At 45.9% G+C, this 19,718-nt stretch overlaps 1 protein-coding gene across 3 annotated transcripts in view; it reads left to right on the forward strand.

The window, feature by feature from the left end:
* The window catches only part of ARHGAP19 (Rho GTPase activating protein 19), a 245,174-nt gene extending 227,385 nt beyond the window's left edge, over positions 1-17,789 (forward strand). For all 3 annotated transcript variants that reach the window (XM_063962353.1, XM_063962351.1, XM_063962352.1), the window contains 4 exons: positions 52-135; positions 1,260-1,358; positions 12,679-12,756; positions 14,001-17,789. In XM_063962353.1, the coding sequence (XP_063818423.1) occupies positions 52-135; positions 1,260-1,358; positions 12,679-12,756; positions 14,001-14,057 (318 nt within the window). In that variant the 3' untranslated portion in view covers positions 14,058-17,789. The remainder of the gene's footprint in view (positions 1-51; positions 136-1,259; positions 1,359-12,678; positions 12,757-14,000) is intronic.
* The last annotated feature ends 1,929 nt before the right edge of the window (positions 17,790-19,718 follow it).

The following is a 19,718-nucleotide window of genomic DNA, read 5'->3' on the forward strand; positions in this document are numbered from 1 at the left end:
AATTAGAAAATCTAATTGCCGAGTTGTATGACCATGGATTGTCTGTTTTAGTTCAATAAACATAATCCTGGAACGCCAGATGTGTCTGCCGGCAAGAAGCACACTCGCTCACGTTCCTTCAGTGGGATGATTAAGGTAAAACTACAGACATAACAATGATCCTGGTTGTAGGTGCTGCCTGGTCTTGTTTTACTCATTGCCGTAACAGAGACGAGAGATGAATTCTCTAATATTACATAATGGGGATAATATACAGATAATACTGTCGCTACTATCACTATCAAATAGTGCACATCTAGTATGTCCCGATCCTGCGGTTACTAAGCCTTTCTGGGTTTGAGTTTCGAAGCATTTGTTACTCTTTGGCAGAGGGCAGTAACACCTACTTAATCGAGTTTACACACAAGCATTAAATATAAACTCTGCAGATATAAATATAAGCGATTGTCCCATTTCCAGTCCTAACGTTGTTGTGTACGGCAAAGTGAATTTAATGCTGGAATGAGACACAACTTTAGTAGTATTTGTACCCTAACCTCCCCCACCCCCGCAGCCTAACTCTCCACCTAGTGCGTAGCCCTAAACCCGATACGTATACCCCTATTCCATCTATGAGCACTGGTCGCAGCCGGGAGCCTGACACTGGTGTACCCGGCTGCGGCCCGTGCTCAGCCCCCTTTCCCATCAGCAGTCACCAACCCGGCATATTGTTGGGTTGGTGACGCTGCAGGGGCGGCGCTGGGCGATCACATGATCGCCCAGCGCTGCCCTTCCATACAGTGTAAACGATGCGACACGGCTCCCGTTTACACTACTACCCTACCCGGATCATTCCCGTGTCCTACCCAGGTATTTACCCGGGTAGGATTCACGGGTCACTTGATCCGGGTTTTTGCGGGGGGACCCTTTTCCACTTGCAAAAAACACGGGTAAATGCGCGCCCCCCGTTCATTTACCTGTGTTTTTTGAGCTAGTGGAAAAGGGGTATTAACCACCAGGATGTGTCTGGATTCTGACCGTCGGGATCCAGACTCTGACGATCGTGTCTCCTGCAGGGATGCAGTTAAAATACAGACAGGCAAGATAATAAAGTGGGACATAATTCGGTGCTAACTAAACCTTCCCCATTTATATCCCAGACAGATCGCACGCGTCACTGATTGGCCAATATTAATGCGTTATAAACAAAGATCTGTTTTCCAAGGCCCGTAACATGAATGTCTTTATAAACCTCTGCCTATATTTGTAAATCTATTCAGCGGAAAGTGATGGGCGGACAGGTGGCGTCTGAAAAGAAAAGCAGGATAACGCCTCCTTCATTGGATGGATCAGAATATGGCAAAAGAAGCGTTAAATATGTAAGTGGTTTCTTAAGTTATTGTATGATCCGTCATGTCACAAATCCACATTTATAGGACTTGGGTTGAATCTTTTTTTTTTTTTTCTTCTAAATATTCTGTAAGTCGCATGCCGGAACACGACGGCACATCGCTCTGAAAAATGACCACATATCGTACACCACAAAGAACGGTCTTATTTAGTCCAGGATATTAGACCTCATAATGTACAGTATATTGTATATATTAAACTAATCATTCCACTTTATAGACCCCTGCCTGTCTACCACCCATCGGAATGTAAGAGTAGTGCTGCTGTCCGGGTCACTCAGGCCTAAACCCTCATACACTACTGTTCTAGAGGCACCAAATAGCGACCCTTGGAGAGCCAGAGTCTTTGCAACTTAGCAAACATCCCTGGTTCCGATACTTGCGGCCGTGGCTATTACTCCGCGTTCCATTCTGCAGAGTCTGTGACTTTATAAATGGGTTGTACCAAAAAGTCACAACCTAGCGTACATTGGGGGACAGGGAAATGCTGGGTTATAGAGCGTGATTACAGGTCATACTTCCGTGGTCAGAATGTCCACGTTGGCCATGGCGAGATTCATCATGTGATGAAAAGTCAACATATTAAACTGTCACCATACCGTGGCCCAGCGGTGATTTATCTGCTCCCAACAGTTGCAGCAGCTCCACAACTCTGGGACTAGCAGGGCCGGCGCTTCCACTAGGCAGCTTTAGGCAGCTGCCTATGAGCGCAGAGAACTGAGGGGGCGGCACACTGAGGCTGTCAGGAGCCCTGGTCATTCTAGTGGTTAGACCCCCCTCCCTGTATCCCCCATGAAATAGCAGGCCAGCAGCAGCAGGGTACCAGGCGGCATGGACAATGGACACACTAGTAGCAGCGCTGCGGGGGTAGTCCTGCAACGCTACTAAACCAAGTGACAGCAACTGATGCTTTTTGGCCATTCCAGGCCACTATACCCTACTCAGTGTCCCGGGATCCACCACCGTTTTTCTTTAATTCACCACCTCTCTGTAGAAGATATGCAGTGGCAGCAGAGAGGTGGTTTCCCCCTCGGCCGTTCCCGTGTCCCCTCTCTGCCGGCTCCATAGACTGCTGCTTTGGATTTTTTTGATGATTTTATGTTAAGGGGCGTGGCCACATATCCGTGATTAGGCCACGCCCCCCGACTTTGCCAGTTCTCCCCGCGGTCTGTCTGTGGCTCTGCCTGGCCTGCCTGCTCTTTGGGAGACAGGCTCCTGTGATCAGAGCTGGAGGTAACTACTGTGGTAGTGCCAGGTGTGTGCCTCCAATATGAGTGTGTGTGCCTCTGTCCCAGTATGAGTGTCAGGGTGTGTGTGTGTGTGTGTGTGTGTGTGTGTGTGTGTTTCAGTGTGTGCCTCTGCCTCAGTATGAGTGTCAGTGTGTCTCCGTATCAGTGTGTGTGCCTCTGCCTCAGTATGAGTGTCAGTGTGTGTGTCTCCGTATCAGTGTGTGTGTTTCAATACGAGTGTGTGTGCCTCTGCCTCAGTATGAGTGTCAGTGTGTGTGTGTGTGTGTGTGTTTCAGTGTGTGCCTCTGCCTCAGTATGAGTGTCAGTGTGTGTGTCTCCGTATCAGTGTGTGTGTTTCAGTACGAGTGTGTGTGCCTCTGCCTCAGTATGAGTGTCAGTGTGTGTGTCTCCGTATCAGTGTGTGTGTTTCAATACGAGTGTGTGCCTCTGCCTCAGTATGAGTGTCAGTGTGTGTTTCGGTGTGTGCCTCTGCCTCAGTATGAATGTCAGTGTGTGTGTCTCAGTATCAGTGTGTGTGTCTCAGTATGAGTGTCGGTGTGTGTGTCTCAGCATCAGTGTGTGTGTGTCTCTGCCTCAGTATGAGTGTCAGTGTGTGTGTCTCCGTATCAGTGGGTGTGTTTCAGTACGAGTGTGTGTGCCTCTGCCTCAGTATGAATGTCAGTGTGTGTGTGTCTCAGTATCAGTGTGTGTGTCTCAGTATGAGTGTCAGTGTGTGTGTGTGTGTGTGTGTGTGTGTCTCAGCATCAGTGTGTGTGTCTCTGCCTCAGTATGAGTGTCAGTGTGTGTGTCTCCGTATCAGTGTGTGTGTTTCAGTACAAGTGTGTGTGGCTCTGCCTCAGTATGAGTGTCAGTGTGTGTGTCTCCGTATCAGTGTGTGTGTTTCAATACGAATGTGTGTGCCTCTGCCTCAGTATGAGTGTCCGTATCAGTGTGTGTGTTTCAGTACGAGTGTGTGTGCCTCTGCCTCAGTATGAGTGTCAGTGTGTGTGTCTCCGTATCAGTGTGTGTGTTTCAGTGTGTGCCTCTGCCTCAGTATGAGTATCAGTGTGTGTTTCAGTACGAGTGTGTGTGGCTCTGCCTCAGTATGAGTGTCAGTGTGTGTGTCTCCGTATCAGTGTGTGTGTTTCAGTACGAGTGTGTGTGGCTCTGCCTCAGTATGAGTGTCAGTGTGTGTGTCTCCGTATCAGTGTGTGTGTTTCAGTACAAGTGTGTGTGGCTCTGCCTCCGTATGAGTGTCAGTGTGTGTGTCTCCGTATCAGTGTGTGTTTCAATACGAATGTGTGTGCCTCTGCCTCAGTATGAGTGTCCGTATCAGTGTGTGTGTTTCAGTACGAGTGTGTGGCTCTGCCTCAGTATGAGTGTCAGTGTGTGTGTCTCCGTATCAGTGTGTGTGTTTCAATACGAATGTGTGTGCCTCTGCCTCAGTATGAGTGTCCGTATCAGTGTGTGTGTTTCAGTACGAGTGTGTGTGCCTCTGCCTCAGTATGAGTGTCAGTGTGTGTGTCTCCATATCAGTGTGTGTGTTTCAGTACGAGTGTGTGTGCCTCTGCCTCAGTATGAGTGTCAGTGTGTGTGTCTCCTTATCAGTGTGTGTTTCAGTACGAGTGTGTGTGCCTCTGCCTCAGTATGAGTGTCAGTGTGTGAGTCTCCGTATCAGTGTGTGTGTTTCATTACGAGTGTGTGTGCCTCTGCCTCAGTATGAATGTCAGTGTGTGTGTGTCTCAGTATCAGTGTGTGTGTCTCAGTATGAGTGTCAGTGTGTGTGTCTCAGTATCAGTGTGTGTGTCTCTGCCTCAGTATGAGTGTGTGTGTGTGCCTCTGCCTCAGTATGAGTGTGTGTGTGCCTCTGCCTCAGTATGAGTGTGTGTGTGTGTGTGTGTGTGTGTGTGTGTGTGTGTGTGTGTGTGTGTGTGTGCCTCTGCCTCAGTATGAGTGTATGTGTGCCTCTGCCTCAGTATGAGTGTCATTGGGAGTGTGCGTCTGCCTCAATGTGTGTTTTCTCTAACGTCCTAAGTGGATGCTGGGGACTCCGTAAGGACCATGGGGAATAGCGGCTCCGCAGGAGACTGGGCACATCTAAAGAAAGCTTTAGGACTAACTGGTGTGCACTGGCTCCTCCCCCTATGACCCTCCTCCAAGCCTCAGTTAGATTTCTGTGCCCGACGAGAAGGGTGCACACTAGGGGCTCTCCTGAGCTTCTTAGTGAAAGTTTTAGTTTAGGTTTGTTATTTTCAGTGAGACCTGCTGGCAACAGGCTCACTGCTTCGAGGGACTAAGGGGAGAAGAAGCGAACTCACCTGCGTGCAGAGTGGATTGGGCTTCTTGGCTACTGGACATTAGCTCCAGAGGGACGATCACAGGCCCAGCCTGGATGGGTCCCGGAGCCGCGCCGCCGGCCCCCTTACAGAGCCAGAAGAGCGAAGAGGTCCGGAAAAATCGTCGGCAGAAGACGTTCCTGTCTTCAATAAGGTAGCGCACAGCACTGCAGCTGTGCGCCATTGCTCTCAGCACACTTCATACTCCGGTCACTGAGGGTGCAGGGCGCTGGGGGGGGCGCCCTGAGACGCAATAAAACATGATAAAAATACCTTACATGGCAAAAAATACATCACATATAGCTCCTGGGCTATATGGATGCATTTAACCCCTGCCAGAATATACAGAAAAACGGGTGATAAGGCTGCCGAAAAGGGGGCGGAGCCTATCTCCTCAGCACACTGGCGCCATTTTCCCTCACAGCTCAGTTGGAGGGAAGCTCCCTGGCTCTTCCCTGCAGTCACTACACTACAGAAAGGGTTAAAAAAAGAGAGGGGGGCACTAATTAGGCGCAGCATTAAAACATACAGCAGCTATAAGGGGAAAAACACTTATATAAGGTTATCCCTGTATATATATATATATATATATATATATATATATATATATATATATATAGCGCTCTGGTGTGTGCTGGCATACTCTCCCTCTGTCTCCCCAAAGGGCTAGTGGGGTCCTGTCCTCTATCAGAGCATTCCCTGTGTGTGTGTGCTGTGTGTCGGTACGTTTGTGTCGACATGTATGAGGAGAAAAATGATGTGGAGACGGAGCAGAGTGTCTGTAACAGTGATGTCACCACCTAGGGGGTCGACACCTGAGTGGATGTACTGTTGAAAATTACGTGACAGTGTCAGCTCTGTATAAAAAAAAACAGTGGTTGACATGAGACAGCCGGCTACTCAGCTTGTGCCTGTCCAGACGTCTCATAGGCCGTCAGGGGCTCTAAAGCGCCCGTTACCTCAGATGGCAGATACAGACGCCGACACGGATACTGACTCCTGTGTCGACGGTGAAGAGACAACCGTGATTTCCAGTAGGGCCACACGTTACATGATTGAGACAATGGAAAATGTTTTGTACATTTCTGATAATACGAGTACCACCAAAAAGGGGTATTATGTTCGGTGAGGGAAAAACTACCTGTAGTTTTCCTGAATCTGAGAAATAAAATGAGGTGTGTGATGATGCGTGGGTTTCCCCCCGATAACAATTGATAATTTCTTAAAAAGTATTGGCTGTATACCCTTTCCCGCCAGAGGTTAGGGTGCGTTGGGAAACACCCCCTAGGGGGGATAAGGCGCTCACACGCTTGTAAGAACAAGGGCTCTACCCTCTCATGAGATGGCCGCCCTTAAGGATCCTGCTGATAGAAAGCAGGAGGGTATCCAAAAATGTATTCACACACATACTGGTGTTATACTGCGACCAGCAATCGCCTCAGCCTGGAGGTGCAGTGCTGGGTTGGCATGGTCGGATTCCCTGACTGGAAATATTGATATCCTAGATAAGGATAGTATATTATTGCCTATAGAGCATTTAAAAGATGCATTTCTATATATGCAGGATGCACAGCGGAATATTTGCCGACTGGCATCAAGTATAAGTGCGTTGTCCAATTCTACCAGTAAAATGGTCAGGTGATGCGGATTCCAAACGGCATTTGGAAGTATTGCCTTTGAAAGGGGACATTTGGGGTCGGTCTTTTAGACCTGGTGGCCACGGCAACAACTGGGAAATCCACGTTTGTACCCCAGGTCGCCTCTCAAAATAAGACGCCGTATTATCAGGCGCAGTCCTTTGTTGGCAAGCGGACAAAAGGTTCCTCTTTTCTGCTCGTGACAGAGGGAGAGGAAAAAGGCTGAAGAGATTACCCAGTTCCCAGGAACAGAAATCCTTTCCCGCCTCTGCAAAGCCCTCAGTATGACGCTAGGGCCTTACAAGCTCAGGCACGGTGGGGGCCCGTTCTCCATGAATTTCAGTGCGCAGTGGGCTCACTCGCAAGTAGACCCCTGGATCCTTCAGGTAATATCTCAAGGGTACATATTGAAATTCGAGACGTCTCCCCCTCGCCGTTTCCAAAAGTCGGCTTTACCGACGTCTCCCTCTGACAGGGAGGCAGTTTTGGAAGCCATTCACAAGCTGTATTCCCAGCAGGTGATAATCAAGGTACCCCTCCTGCAACAGGGAACGGGGTATTATTCCACACTATTGTGGTACCGAAGCCAGACGGCTCGGTGAGACCGATTCTAAATCTAAAATCTTTGAACACTTACATACAGAGGTTCAAATTCAAGATTGAGTCACTCAGAGCAGTGATTGCGAACCTGGAAGAAGGGGACTACATGATGTCTCGGGACATCAAGGATGCTTACCTTCATGTCAAAATTTACCCTTCTCACCAAGGGTACCTCAGGTTATGGTACAGAACTGTCACTATCAGTTCAGACGCTGCCGTAGGGATGGTCCACGACACCCCGGGTCTTTACCAAGGTAATGGCCGAAATGATATCCCTTCGAAGGAAGGGAATTTTAGTTATCCCTTACTTGGACGATTCCCTGATAAGGGTAAGATCCAGGGAACAGTTGGAAGTCGGTGTAGCACTATCTCAGGTAGTGTTGCGGCAGCACGATTGGATTCTCAATATTCCAAAATCGCAGCTGGTTCCGACGACTTGTCTTCTGTTTCCTAGGGATGTTCCTGGACACAGTCCAGAAAAAAGGTGTTTCTCCCGGAAGAGAAAGCCAGGGAGTTATCCGAGCTAGTCAGGAACCTCCTAAAACCGAACCAAGTCTCAGTGCATCAATGCACAAGGGTTCTGGGTAAAAATGGTGGCTTCCTACGAAGCAATCCCATTCGTTAGATTCCACGCAAGAACTTTCCAGTGGAACCTACTGGACAAATGGTCCGGGTCGCATTTTCAGATGCATCAGCGGATAACCCTGTCACCAAGGACAAGGGTATCCATCCTGTGGTGGTTGCAGAGTGCTCATCTTCTAGAGGGCCGCAGATTCGGCATTCAGGACTGGGTCCTGGTGACCACGGATGCCAGCCTGCGAGGCTGGGGAGCAGTCACACAGGGAAGGAATATCCAGGGCTTAGGGTCAAGCCTGGATACATCACTTCACATAAATATCCTGAAGCTAAGGGCCATTTACAATGCTCTAAGCTTAGCAAGACCTCTGCTTCAAGGTCAGCCGGTGTTGATCCAGTTGGACAACATCATGGCAGTCACCCACGTAAACAGACAGGGTGGCACAAGAAGCAGGAGGGCAATGGCAGAAGCTGCAGGGATTCTTCGCTGGGCGGAAAATCATGTGATAGCACTGTCAACAGTATTCATTCCGGGAGTGGACAACTGGGAAGCAGACTTCCTCAGCACGACCTCCACCCGGGAGAGTGGGGACTTCACCCAGAAGTCGTCCACATGATTAAAAAACTTGACAGGTATTGCGCCAGGTCAAGAGACCCTCAGGCAATAGTTGTAGACGCTCTGGTAACACCGTGGGTGTACCAGTCAGTGTATGTGTTCCCTCCTCTGCCTCTCATACCCAAGGTACTGAGATTGATAAGATGGAGAGGAGAAAGCACTATATTCGTGGCTCCGGATTGGCCAAGAAGGACTTGGTAACCGGAACTTCAAGAGATGCTCACGGAGGATCCGTGGCCTCTACCTCTAAGAAGGGACCTGCTCCAGCAAGGACCCTGTCTGTTCCAAGACTTACCGCGGCTGCGTTTGACGGCATGGCGGTTGAACGCCGGATCCTGAAGAAAAAAAGGCATTCCGAATGAAGTCATCCCTATCCTGATCAAAGCCAGGAAGGATGTAACCGCAAAAACATTATCACTGCAATTGGCGAAAATATGTTGCGTGGTGCGAGGCCAGTAAGGCCCGACGGAGGAAATTCAACTGGGTCGATTCCTACATTTCCTGCAAACAGGAGTGTCTATGGGCCTGAAATTGGGGTCCATTAAGGTTCAAATTTCGGCCCTGTCAATTTTCTTCCAAAAAGAACTAGCTTCAGTCCCTGAAGTTCAGACGTTTGTAAAAGGGGTACTGCATATACAGCCTCCTTTTGTGCCTCCAGTGGCACTTTTGGATCTCAATGTAGTTTTGGGTTCCAAAAGTCACATTGGTTTGAACCACTTAAATCTGTGGAGTTAAAATATCTCACATGGAAAGTGGTCATGCTGTTGGCCCTGGCCTGGGCCAGGCGCGTGTCAGAATTGGCGGCTTTATCCTGAAAAAGCCCTTATCTGATTTTCCATTCGGACAGGGCGGAATTGAGGACTCGTCCTCCGTTTCTCCCCAAGGTGGTTTCAGCGTCTCACCTGAACCAACCTATTGGTGGTGCCTGCGGCTACTAGGGACTTGGAGGCCTCCAAGTTGCTAGACGTTGTCAGTGCCCTGAAAATATGTTTCCAGGACGGCTGGAGTCAGGAAATCTGACTCGCTGTTTATCCTGTGTGCACCCAACAAGCTGGGTGCTCCTGCTTCTAAGCAGACTATTGCTCGTTGGATTTGTAGTACAATTCAGCTTGCACATTCTGTGGCAGGCCTGCCACAGCCAAAAATCTGTAAATGCCCACTCCACAAGGAAGGTGGGCTCATCTTGGGCGGCTGCCCGAGGGGTCTCGGCTTTACAACTTTGCCGAGCAGCTACTTGGTCAGGAGCAAATACGTTTGTAAAATTCTACAAAATTGATATCCTGGCTGAGGAGGACCTGGAGTTCTCTCATTTGGTGCTGCAGAGTCATCCGCACTCTCCCGCCCGTTTGGGAGCTTTGGTATAATCCCCATGGTCCTTACGGAGTCCCCAGCATCCACTTAGGACGTTAGAGAAAATAAGAATTTACTTACCGATAATTCTATTTCTCATAGTCCGTAGTGGATGCTGGGCGCCCATCCCAAGTGCGGATTGTCTGCAATACTTGTACATAGTTATTGTTACAAAAATCGGGTTGTTATTATTGTTGTGAGCCATCTTTCAGAGGCTCCTCTGTTATCATGCTGTTAACTGGGTTCAGATCACAGGTTATACGGTGTGATTGGTGTGGCTGGTATGAGTCTTACCCGGGATTTAAAATCCTTCCTTATTGTGTACGCTCGTCCGGGCACAGTATCCTAACTGAGGCTTGGAGGAGGGTCATAGGGGGAGGAGCCAGTGCACACCAGTTAGTCCTAAAGCTTTCTTTAGATGTGCCCAGTCTCCTGCGGAGCCGCTATTCCCCATGGTCCTTACGGAGTCCCCAGCATCCACTACGGACTATGAGAAATAGAATTATCGGTAAGTAAATTCTTATTTTTTTTTACGCTGTGGAGCCCAAAGTGTTGTTTTCTTTTTTTCCTGAAAGGGGCGAATGTGTTTGTTATTATATATTCCTGTGGTGGCCAATGGCGGGGTGTTTATTTATTTATTTATTTATTTTGGGGGGGGGGTGGAGTCTGAAGTTTTGCCTAGGGTGCCAAGAAACCTTGCACCGGCCCTGGGGACTAGGTCACTAGGGGGCAGGCCTATTCAGCCTGGAGAAGTGATACAGCGGAAGGCGACGACGCACCAGCCAATCAGCTCCTAACTGCCATGTTACAGGCTGTGTTTGGAAAATGACAGCAGCTGATTGGCTGGTACTTTATCACCTTCCACTGTATCACTTCACCAGGATTAATACATCTGCCCCAATGTTCTGATTTTGAGGGCAGATGTATTAAGCCTGGAGAAGTGATAGCGTTTTTAGTAGTTTATAAGTGTCTTAGTGGGGTTTCTCTTTTTGTTTTTTATATTTTGCTTAAACATGGTCTCTGCACAAACACAAGCTGACACAATTCATAAATATATGCTCATATTAATATAAGCTAAAATAAGATCTGTAATAAGTGTAACTCCTGGGAGTGTAGGTACAAATGTATATAATCTAAGCAGTTAATGCAGATAAACTGGTATAGATTGGTTTAGTGTACATTAAAACTGCCCCCAGAGTGCCGCTTTGGGTGATCAATCCTCATTACACAGCATGGCAACAGCAAGTACGCTAACCGTGGTGAGACTGATGGGATGTCACCAAGAGTCCCACGCTAAATCCGATGATGGTGTGACTGTTACTAATCCATATACGAGACATGAATTGTTACTATGTTAGCTGGTTAATGATACTTTGTCATTCGAAGTGGTAATAATCGTTATCAGTGACTGCACAAAGTTACTAATTAGTTCTAATTTACACTAAACCAATCTATGGGGGGGGATTCAGACCTGATCGCTGCTGTTCATTTTCACTCAGCGGGCGATCTGCAATAGACTGCGTATGCACTGCATTGCGCACGCGCCGCCGCCAACAACACCGGGCATTTACGGTCAGCGACAGGATGGTATGAAAATTCCATTCGCACGGGCGTTCACAAGGAGATTGACTGGAAGAGGCCGTGTGTGGGTGGTAACTGACCGTTTACTTGGAGTGTCAGGAATAAAGCAGGCGTGTCCAAGTGTTGTCAGGGAGGGTGTGTGACGTCTGCTCCGGCCCCGGTCAGCCCCTTCTCATCGCACTGGAGGAGTAAGTCCTGGGCTGCACACAGTGGATTTTTGCAGCTCGGAGTGCACATGGGATCGCACACTTGCACAGCGAATTTACACTTTCCCTGGAGGCGGCGACTACTGGACAGCAAAATTAGCAGCCCAGCGATCAGGTCTGAATCCCCCCCCCATATGAGTTTGTCTGCATTAACTGCTTAGATCATATACATTTGTACCTACACTCCCGATAGTTACTGTTATAAGTCTTATTATTTTATCTTATATTAAAATGTGTATATACTGTAGTTATGAATTGTCACTGCGTTCTTGGGAGATTAGTGGTTATATTATGAATGGCCCGGCAGCACATAGAAATCTCTTCCGCTACCTGCAACAGCAGCGATTGGCTCTGCCCCTGTAGGTGGTGCCATGGCATGAGAGGGCTGTAGGCACGGATAGCGGCAGATATTCCGCCAGCTCCAGGCATCCCTAGCTGCAGAGGCATGAGCATAAAGTTGTCAAATTAATGAATCTAGACCAAGCGTACACACTGCACTGAGTACTTCTAAAGATTGCAGTAGCAAATAGCCAACTGGGTATAGAGAAGGATGAGCCAGGATTTGTGCCCAAGCGGCTGTCCCTGCAATCTGTGGCCCATAGAGGACGCTCTGTGCGCACATTAGTCTGCGGGTTTGGGAGACAGAATTAGCCCCACTGAGGTCAGCAGTTCAGTTACATGTAACCTGTATGTCTGGCATGGCAGTGCGTTTCCCTTCTCTGTTACTGCAAGACCGCTCTATTACTATGCATAGTGTCTCCGTACAAGTACAGACTGTTCATCGGAGAAAGGTCAGGAGTTGTGCAAGCGAGATAGGAAAATACCATTTGCACTAGAATAGATCAAATGGTTACGTTTAATTTTCCTTGTTTTAAGATTTGCTTGGGATGGTTTTCAAGCACTGTTTTCCTAAAAGGAAATCACAAATACTGCATTTTACCTTGGCTGCTCAGCCCGGGGGAATCCCAGCAATGTGCCCTCCCTTCTGCGCCTACTCCCAGGTACAGACCGTTTCTGGCACAGTAGCGCTCACAGGCCAGGGGAACGGTGGCATTAGGGAGCGGCCCAGGCACGAGTACAACAGTGTTTCTTGCCCTAGCAGGCAGCTCATTGTGTTTCTGTGCACTTTCCCATTTTATGCAATCTTTTCTGAATACAGGTATCCCAAGATTCTCCAGCCGTCTCCTTCACACGAGCCAAGTTAAAGCTGTCAGACGACTCTCCTACCAGGAAAGAGGTTTGTAGAAAAGTAGAACATAGAGGTTTCCTGGGTCATCCTCTGGCTTCACAATCACGATAGTCCTATGCAGTAATATGTAATGACTGTTTACCCTTCCAACCTATTTACTCCATCCACTGGGCAGGGGAGTAACGGTGTTACTGCATAGTAACAGGGATCCCAGTGTGGGCAGGTCATAAGGAGTACTTTGTATATAAATACTAATCCCCTGATTGACAGTACTCATTGTACTGCTGGTGGAAAAGTAACCATGTTTCTCATTAGGTAAGCAGTCTCCTTATAGGCTGCAGATTTCCCTTTTTCCTCCTCTTTCCTAAATTCTGCTGTTCGTTTTCTTGTTTTTGATTTGAGCTGCGAGAAAAATGGCAAGTTTGTAAAAATATATATATATTTTTTAACCATAAAGTAGCAGATATTGCCAATTTCCTTTTTATAAGAGGTGTCCCCATCCCTAGATGGTCATGGTTATGGACCAGTCGGGTACCAGTACTGTGATGGGGCTCCTATCGTGCGTTCCTCGCCGTGTTTTATGGACTTCTCTTAAGCAGTGTACACACCATGGCGGTCACTCCTCTGATATGATAAATGCTCCGATCCTCAGAACGTTTATCCAATTAGTGTGCAACCCCATACGCACTGCGCTGTTCTTTGCTCAGAGTCTGCTTTCTTCAAGGCAGTAATTCCCAAACTGGGCGCTGCAGTAACCCTGCAGGGGTGCTGTGCAGTGGTGGCCCGGGACCTCTAAATCAAATTATGAACACCTATAAACACAATTGACTTATTTTTGTAGAATTTATCAACACGAAACTCTTGGTTTATGTGTCCCGTGTAAAAAAATTGCTGCTGTCGTAAGGTGCCGTAATACCAATAGTTTGGGAGCCATTGGTTTAAGGGGAACTAGAGGTCGGACGTCGCAGTTTATGTAGCTCATAAAATGCGACCTCCTGTTATCAGGTCAATTGGACGATTAAGGGTCTGATGATTGGACATCTTTGCACCCAGATTTAGCTGGGTTCAGAAACAAAAGCTAAAACAATGGTTGTAACTCAGACCTTTCAGAAAAAGACACTTTGTTTTTATTAATACTTTAGTTTTGTGTGTCTTGCTAGAGGGAGTTTTCTTACCTACCTTATCTCCAAAGTTGTATTTTTGTTGTTGTTACTGTACATAGATATTAATAAAATGAATAATAAAAGTATTATTGTATTATAACATATATACTTTCCTTCCACTTTTTACAGGGATTCAGCAAATTAAGAAGGGCTCATTTCTTATCCGGTCAAGAAACATCAATTTAAAAGTTCCCGATTGAACTTCTTGGGTGGTTTTTACTTTTATTTTAATAATTTTATTATTTTTTTATTACTTTTATATTTTCAACTTGTGGACGACTGTTACGAAAAAAGCTGTGACATAACTAATCCTGTGCAGACTTGTTCCACGGGTGTTTTTACTGTAGCATATTCGTTTTACGGACTGTAACAAGAAAATAGAAACCAGACTTAAACCAACAAACTATTATTTGAATACTAAAGCCTTCAAAATTAGTGTTCACATGCATTGTGATATGTAATACAGTGTTTCTGGCACCAATACGGAGGCTTATAACGTGTTTATAAGGGGCTGATGATATTCCTGTATTGGGATTCTTATTCGTCATCTATGTGTATGTATGTTACACTGGTTTCACCCTTCCAAATACTGTCCCACTGTTCTGTGTGTGAATGTTGTGGTGCTGGATGTGCATTGTTTAATGTAAGCAAAAACTGCATACGTGACAGCGTAAGGATGTTGTGTAAAGTGATTTATGGAGGAGATTTGGGAAAGTGGTATAGAAGTCACTGCTTGGTGTTAAGCACAAGGCAGCACAATATGATTAATGTGAGGTTAAAGTGAAATTGTATGTGTAAATAGATGGGGTCTGCCGTTGCTGAATGTATTCCAGTCAGGCAAGCTTAAATGCTGCAGTGTGTACAAATGGACGTTTGTGTGATTTTTGTTTTTATTTTCGTGTTGATAGTTTTTGTTTATAAAGTTTGTTTCATTAAGTAGCTGTACTATATGTTTACATATAAGTCTTATAGCGGACCATAAATATTATGTGGTTATTCCTAAGCCTTTCCCGAATGCACATAAGGCAGGTTACCTTAGCCCTGTTTATGGTGTGAAGCAGTTGTACCAGTTACACCACGAAGATTAGACTGATCATTGTGGAACCGCAGCCTGCCTATAGGAGAAGAGAGGGTTCTAACCGGAAGACTGATGACAACAGACCAGGAACTTTCAGGGTGGGGTTAGAGGGGAGGACTGACCGTGCTATCAGTGAAAAGCAGCGGCATGCTAAAGCCCATCTTGATTGGGCGCTGTCTGACCGCCTGTGTGGTGCAAACTGACCAGGTCACACAATGACCAGGGCGCATTGCACAAGTAGCTGTAGTCATGCTTATATAAATGTCTTCACTTTGGAATAAATAGGGGCAGGGGATTAACGTGGAGAAGGCACATTCTGGCTTCTCCTAGAGCCCCCCACTGCGACTGCTAATGAGCACCAGGTGCCGAAGCCTGGTCTGTGATGCAGCAACGTTTCCCACTGCTGACGTTATTGCGTCACTGTGCGTTGTGCAGCTCCCAGGTCCATTCACATATTTGAAGCTAAATTGTGTTAGCTCTTCTGGTGAAAACTTCTAAGTCTTGGACTGGATTACAGGTTCATTCCCCATAAAACACACTTTTAAAATTAACCTTTACTTTCCCGGAGTGTTTTGATCCCATACTCGCAGAACGTTATCCATGCCGGTGTGATTGGCCGATCGGTGCCCTGGACATCACTGTAGAGCATTGAGCGGACTTTTCCATCTGAACTGGGCTCACAAATACTTGTCTTGAGGAGCAAAAATTGACTATATGAAAGTGGAATTTTTGTAATTGGGCAAATTAGACAACCCACAAATGTAAAGAAATTTACCAAAAAAAAAAAAAAATGTTTTTTATATAAGCAAACCAGATTACAAGAAACTTTATCAGACCTGGTAATAGTTTTAATTGTAAGCTCTTAGGTCAGCTTAGATTTGCCACATGTCTAGCTATATCCTAGAAAGAATCATCTCTCGCCTTATAACCTTTTCTCCAGCTGGACAATATCAGCCCTTCCCGGAATAGGCAACTGTTTGTGGTCAGCTACTTTACACGTCTTTACTAGACAAGCTTTGTCTGCATGACTGCGCCTGTAAATATCAGCGGTGTTTGCCTTCCTATACAAGGCTGAATATCTTTCTCTTAAAGATTTGCTCTTCCCAAGGGATTTTCTATTAGCTCGCGATGACCTACTGGACAATAGGACAAGTGCATGAGAAATAGACACTGCAGTCTGTCCCTGGTCAGTGGTTTACTAGAATGTTGATAGATATATATATATATATATATATATAGATATATATATAGATATATATATACACACACACACACACATTTCTTGTTCTAAATGTGGTAAGACTCTTATTGATGGCCAAACTGATGATGCTGCCCAGCCAGACCTGAAAATCAGGACAGTCAGCCAATGCGATCTGCATTTCTGTCTTTCTGTGCAGTATGACAGTCTCGTGGCCAATGAGGTCACAGATTCTGTGGTTCTGCGATAGACTGTCGCCGGATTTGCATGTTTATGGGCAGCCTTCAGCTTTGGTGTGAGATGAGAATTTCAGTGCACTGTGAGAAATTGTGCCTTTTTCAATGTTTTTTGTGTTTACTTTCAAAATAATTTTTTCACGAGCCAACATAATTTATGCTCATGATAGTTGTTTTTGTTTTTTATATTTCATGTTGATTACATTTGTATAATGTTTAGCGCTTAGACCAAACGCCATTTTTCTAGACCCCCCCCTCTCTAATTTTGATGATTGTGAACCAAACCAAAACCATTTTGTAGGTGGTTGTGCCAAATCGGTGCAGTACAAGAGTACACTGTTGTACTGGACTGTTTCCAATGAATGTAGCAGAACCGGCTTTCCGTGCTCAGACCTAACAATATAAAAGTGTTCACCAAGACTTACCTGAACAGGTACATGTTTTCTGGCTGTCCCTGCCAGCAGAGAGGCATCTGAATTCATGCACGCCACAAGTAAAACATTTAAGAGGAGATTACAAGACCCCCCTACATGTGCTTTGCTTGCTCCTGATTACTGTTACAGCATATTGAGAAATCCCTTTTTATATTTCTCTATATAGAGAATGAGACTTGTAATCAGTCATTGTAAGACAAGTCGCTTATGTTTGAATCGACTTAAGTCAGTTTAGTACTGACTACTTATTGCAGGTGATTGCCAAATAACATCTTCTACAACGTATTGCTGAATGCGTGGCTTACCGAAATCTCTTATAGGGAAATTCCTATAGCGCATTGAGGTTTTCCTTTTCTTGACGACATATTCTCGTTGCATCTCGTAGACCGCCTGCTTTCCGATGTGCGCAACCAATAGTTTCAAAAATGTGAAAAATTGTTAAATGACCAAAGAAATGTGAATTTGGTTAAGGGGGAGATTTATCAAAGCTTGGAGAGAAAGAAAGGGTCAACCAATCAGCAACTAACTGTCATTTTTTTAAACACAGCCTGAAATAGTTAGGAGTAGATTGGTTGGTACTTCATCGCTCGCCAAGGCTTGATAAATCTCCCTCTAAGTCCTCAACACGGTCTAAACACTGCTGACAAATGATCGTTACCGCTGTGACATCTCGGAAATTCAGTGTACCTATTAAATGTCGCGCTGGATTTACCAGATACTGAAAGAAATAAGTTTTCCTTGTCTATTGTCAACTGCTGTTAACTACTTATAAACGCTCACCACTAACTGGCGCACAGCGGTCGCTGTACGGAGAAACCATCTTGTATACAATGTCTGTGTAAATGTGTGTCAGTGTTTTATATTTGTGTGTTTAATATTTATGTTCTATGTATGTTATGCTGTGAAAGTCTTAATTTTTTTTATTGTGTAATATTTTTTAATATGGCTTACAAATAAATATTTCCATCTTGCTATTTGTACTAAGTGTTGTTTTATGTTTAATAGACTGCACGGAAGCCTGGCTGATATTTTCATAAAACATTCCGTACTACACTTTTACCTTGCTGTCCTTCTTAATACAGGGGCACGGAGGTGGGGGGGTGCTGTTGCAAATTACCTGGACCTCGTGGCCCAGGTCAGCTGCTGACGGGGGTGCAGTGCATGGTGCCACATTTTTTTCCAAAGGGGGGACCCATGGCTGTCTCAGCTGTGTCTTATTCAATCAGTGTCGCTGACTTTCATCTAGGGTTGCTGATGTTGTATCAGTAAATGTTTATAATTAAATAATGCTCTAAATCAGTGGTTCTCAAACTCTGTCCTCAGGACCCCACACAGATCACGTTTTCCATGTCACCCAGCAGCTTCACTGTGTATCACCAACTGTCACATTTTAAAAATCTACAGGTGACCTGCAAAACGTGAACCATGTGGGGTCCTGAGGACCGAGTTTGAGAACCTGTGCTCTAGAACATAGGTTCTCAAACTCGGTCCTCAGGACCCCACACGGTGCATGTTTTGCAGGTTTCCTCACAGAATCACAAGTGAAATAATTAGCTCCACCTGTGGACCTTTTACAATGTGTCAGTGAGTAATTAATACACCTGTGCACCTGCTGGGTTACCTGCAAAACATGCACTGTGTGGGGTCCTGAGGACGGAGTTTGAGAACCTGTGCTCTAGATGAATTAGAAGACACGTTAAGAATAAGACCATCTGTGACCGGATGTCCTCACTTCAACAGACGACCAAATTTCTTATATGGTTAGAATAGGGGGTGGATACTTGTTCCTTTGTAACCGAAGTTAGCTTGCTTCACCACTCCTAGGGGTTCTCTCTCACTGTCAGTAACCACCTGTTACAGACTCCACTCACTGTGATGGGTAATTTTGCTGCCACCACCAGGCTTCTACACTGGCACCTGGTACTACTTCTTCAAGGCTCCTACCACCAGCAGCTGGAACCACCTACTTGGGTACTTACTGTATGTCTGGACATGCTGCTGCAACACTTCTAGGTATTGTTGGCTAATGCCCACTGGTTCCTAACCATGGACCAGTCTGCACAGGTAGCTGGCAAAGGGTTTCAGCTTGTAGATACTGGATTCGCTTCAGAACGGCCAGAGAACGGAATAGCATATTTTACTCTTCTGGTAGTCACAGGAAGCAGGCGTCTTTGAGCAATAAACATCTACTATACTTGCTCCAACAATAATCCCAGCATACAGACGTTGACTCCTTTCAAAGTTGGAGGATATCTCCTCCAGGGCCGCCTCATCCCTGTAAAGCACAATCTGTCTTACACGTACGAAAATTCTACAGCACAGGAATACCCCCAGGAGTGCATTTCAAAGTGCTTTAAGCAAATGAGGTTATCAAGCATGGGGCAGATGTATTAACCTGGAGAAGTGATAAAGCAGTGATAAGTTGAAGGTGATAACGCACCAGCCAATCATTAAGGATTTGAAAAATGACAGTTAGGAGCTGATTGGCTGGTGGGTTATCACCTTCCATTTATCACTTTAGCCCTTCTCCAGGCTTAATACATCTGCCCCATGGTCCTCAAGGCACCCCAAAGGTCCAGGTTTTACGTTTATCCATGCTTACATAGAAACATAGAATTTGACGGCAGATGAGAACCACTTGGCCCATCTAGTCTGCCCTTTTTTTAACCATCTTTTTATATCAAAACTCATTTGATCCTTCTTTCTTTTGTAAGGATATCCTTATGTCTATCCCATGCATGTTTAAATTGCTCTACTGTCTTAGCCTCTACCACCTCTGATGGGAGGCTATTCCACTTGTCCACTACCCTTTCTGTGAAGTCATTTTTTCTCAAATTTCCCCTGAACCTCCCCCCCTCCAGTCTCAGTGCATGTCCTCGTGTCCTATTGCTTCTCTTCATT

Source organism: Pseudophryne corroboree, chromosome 3 (assembly GCF_028390025.1).
Source record: "Pseudophryne corroboree isolate aPseCor3 chromosome 3, aPseCor3.hap2, whole genome shotgun sequence".
NCBI lineage: Eukaryota > Metazoa > Chordata > Amphibia > Anura > Myobatrachidae > Pseudophryne > Pseudophryne corroboree.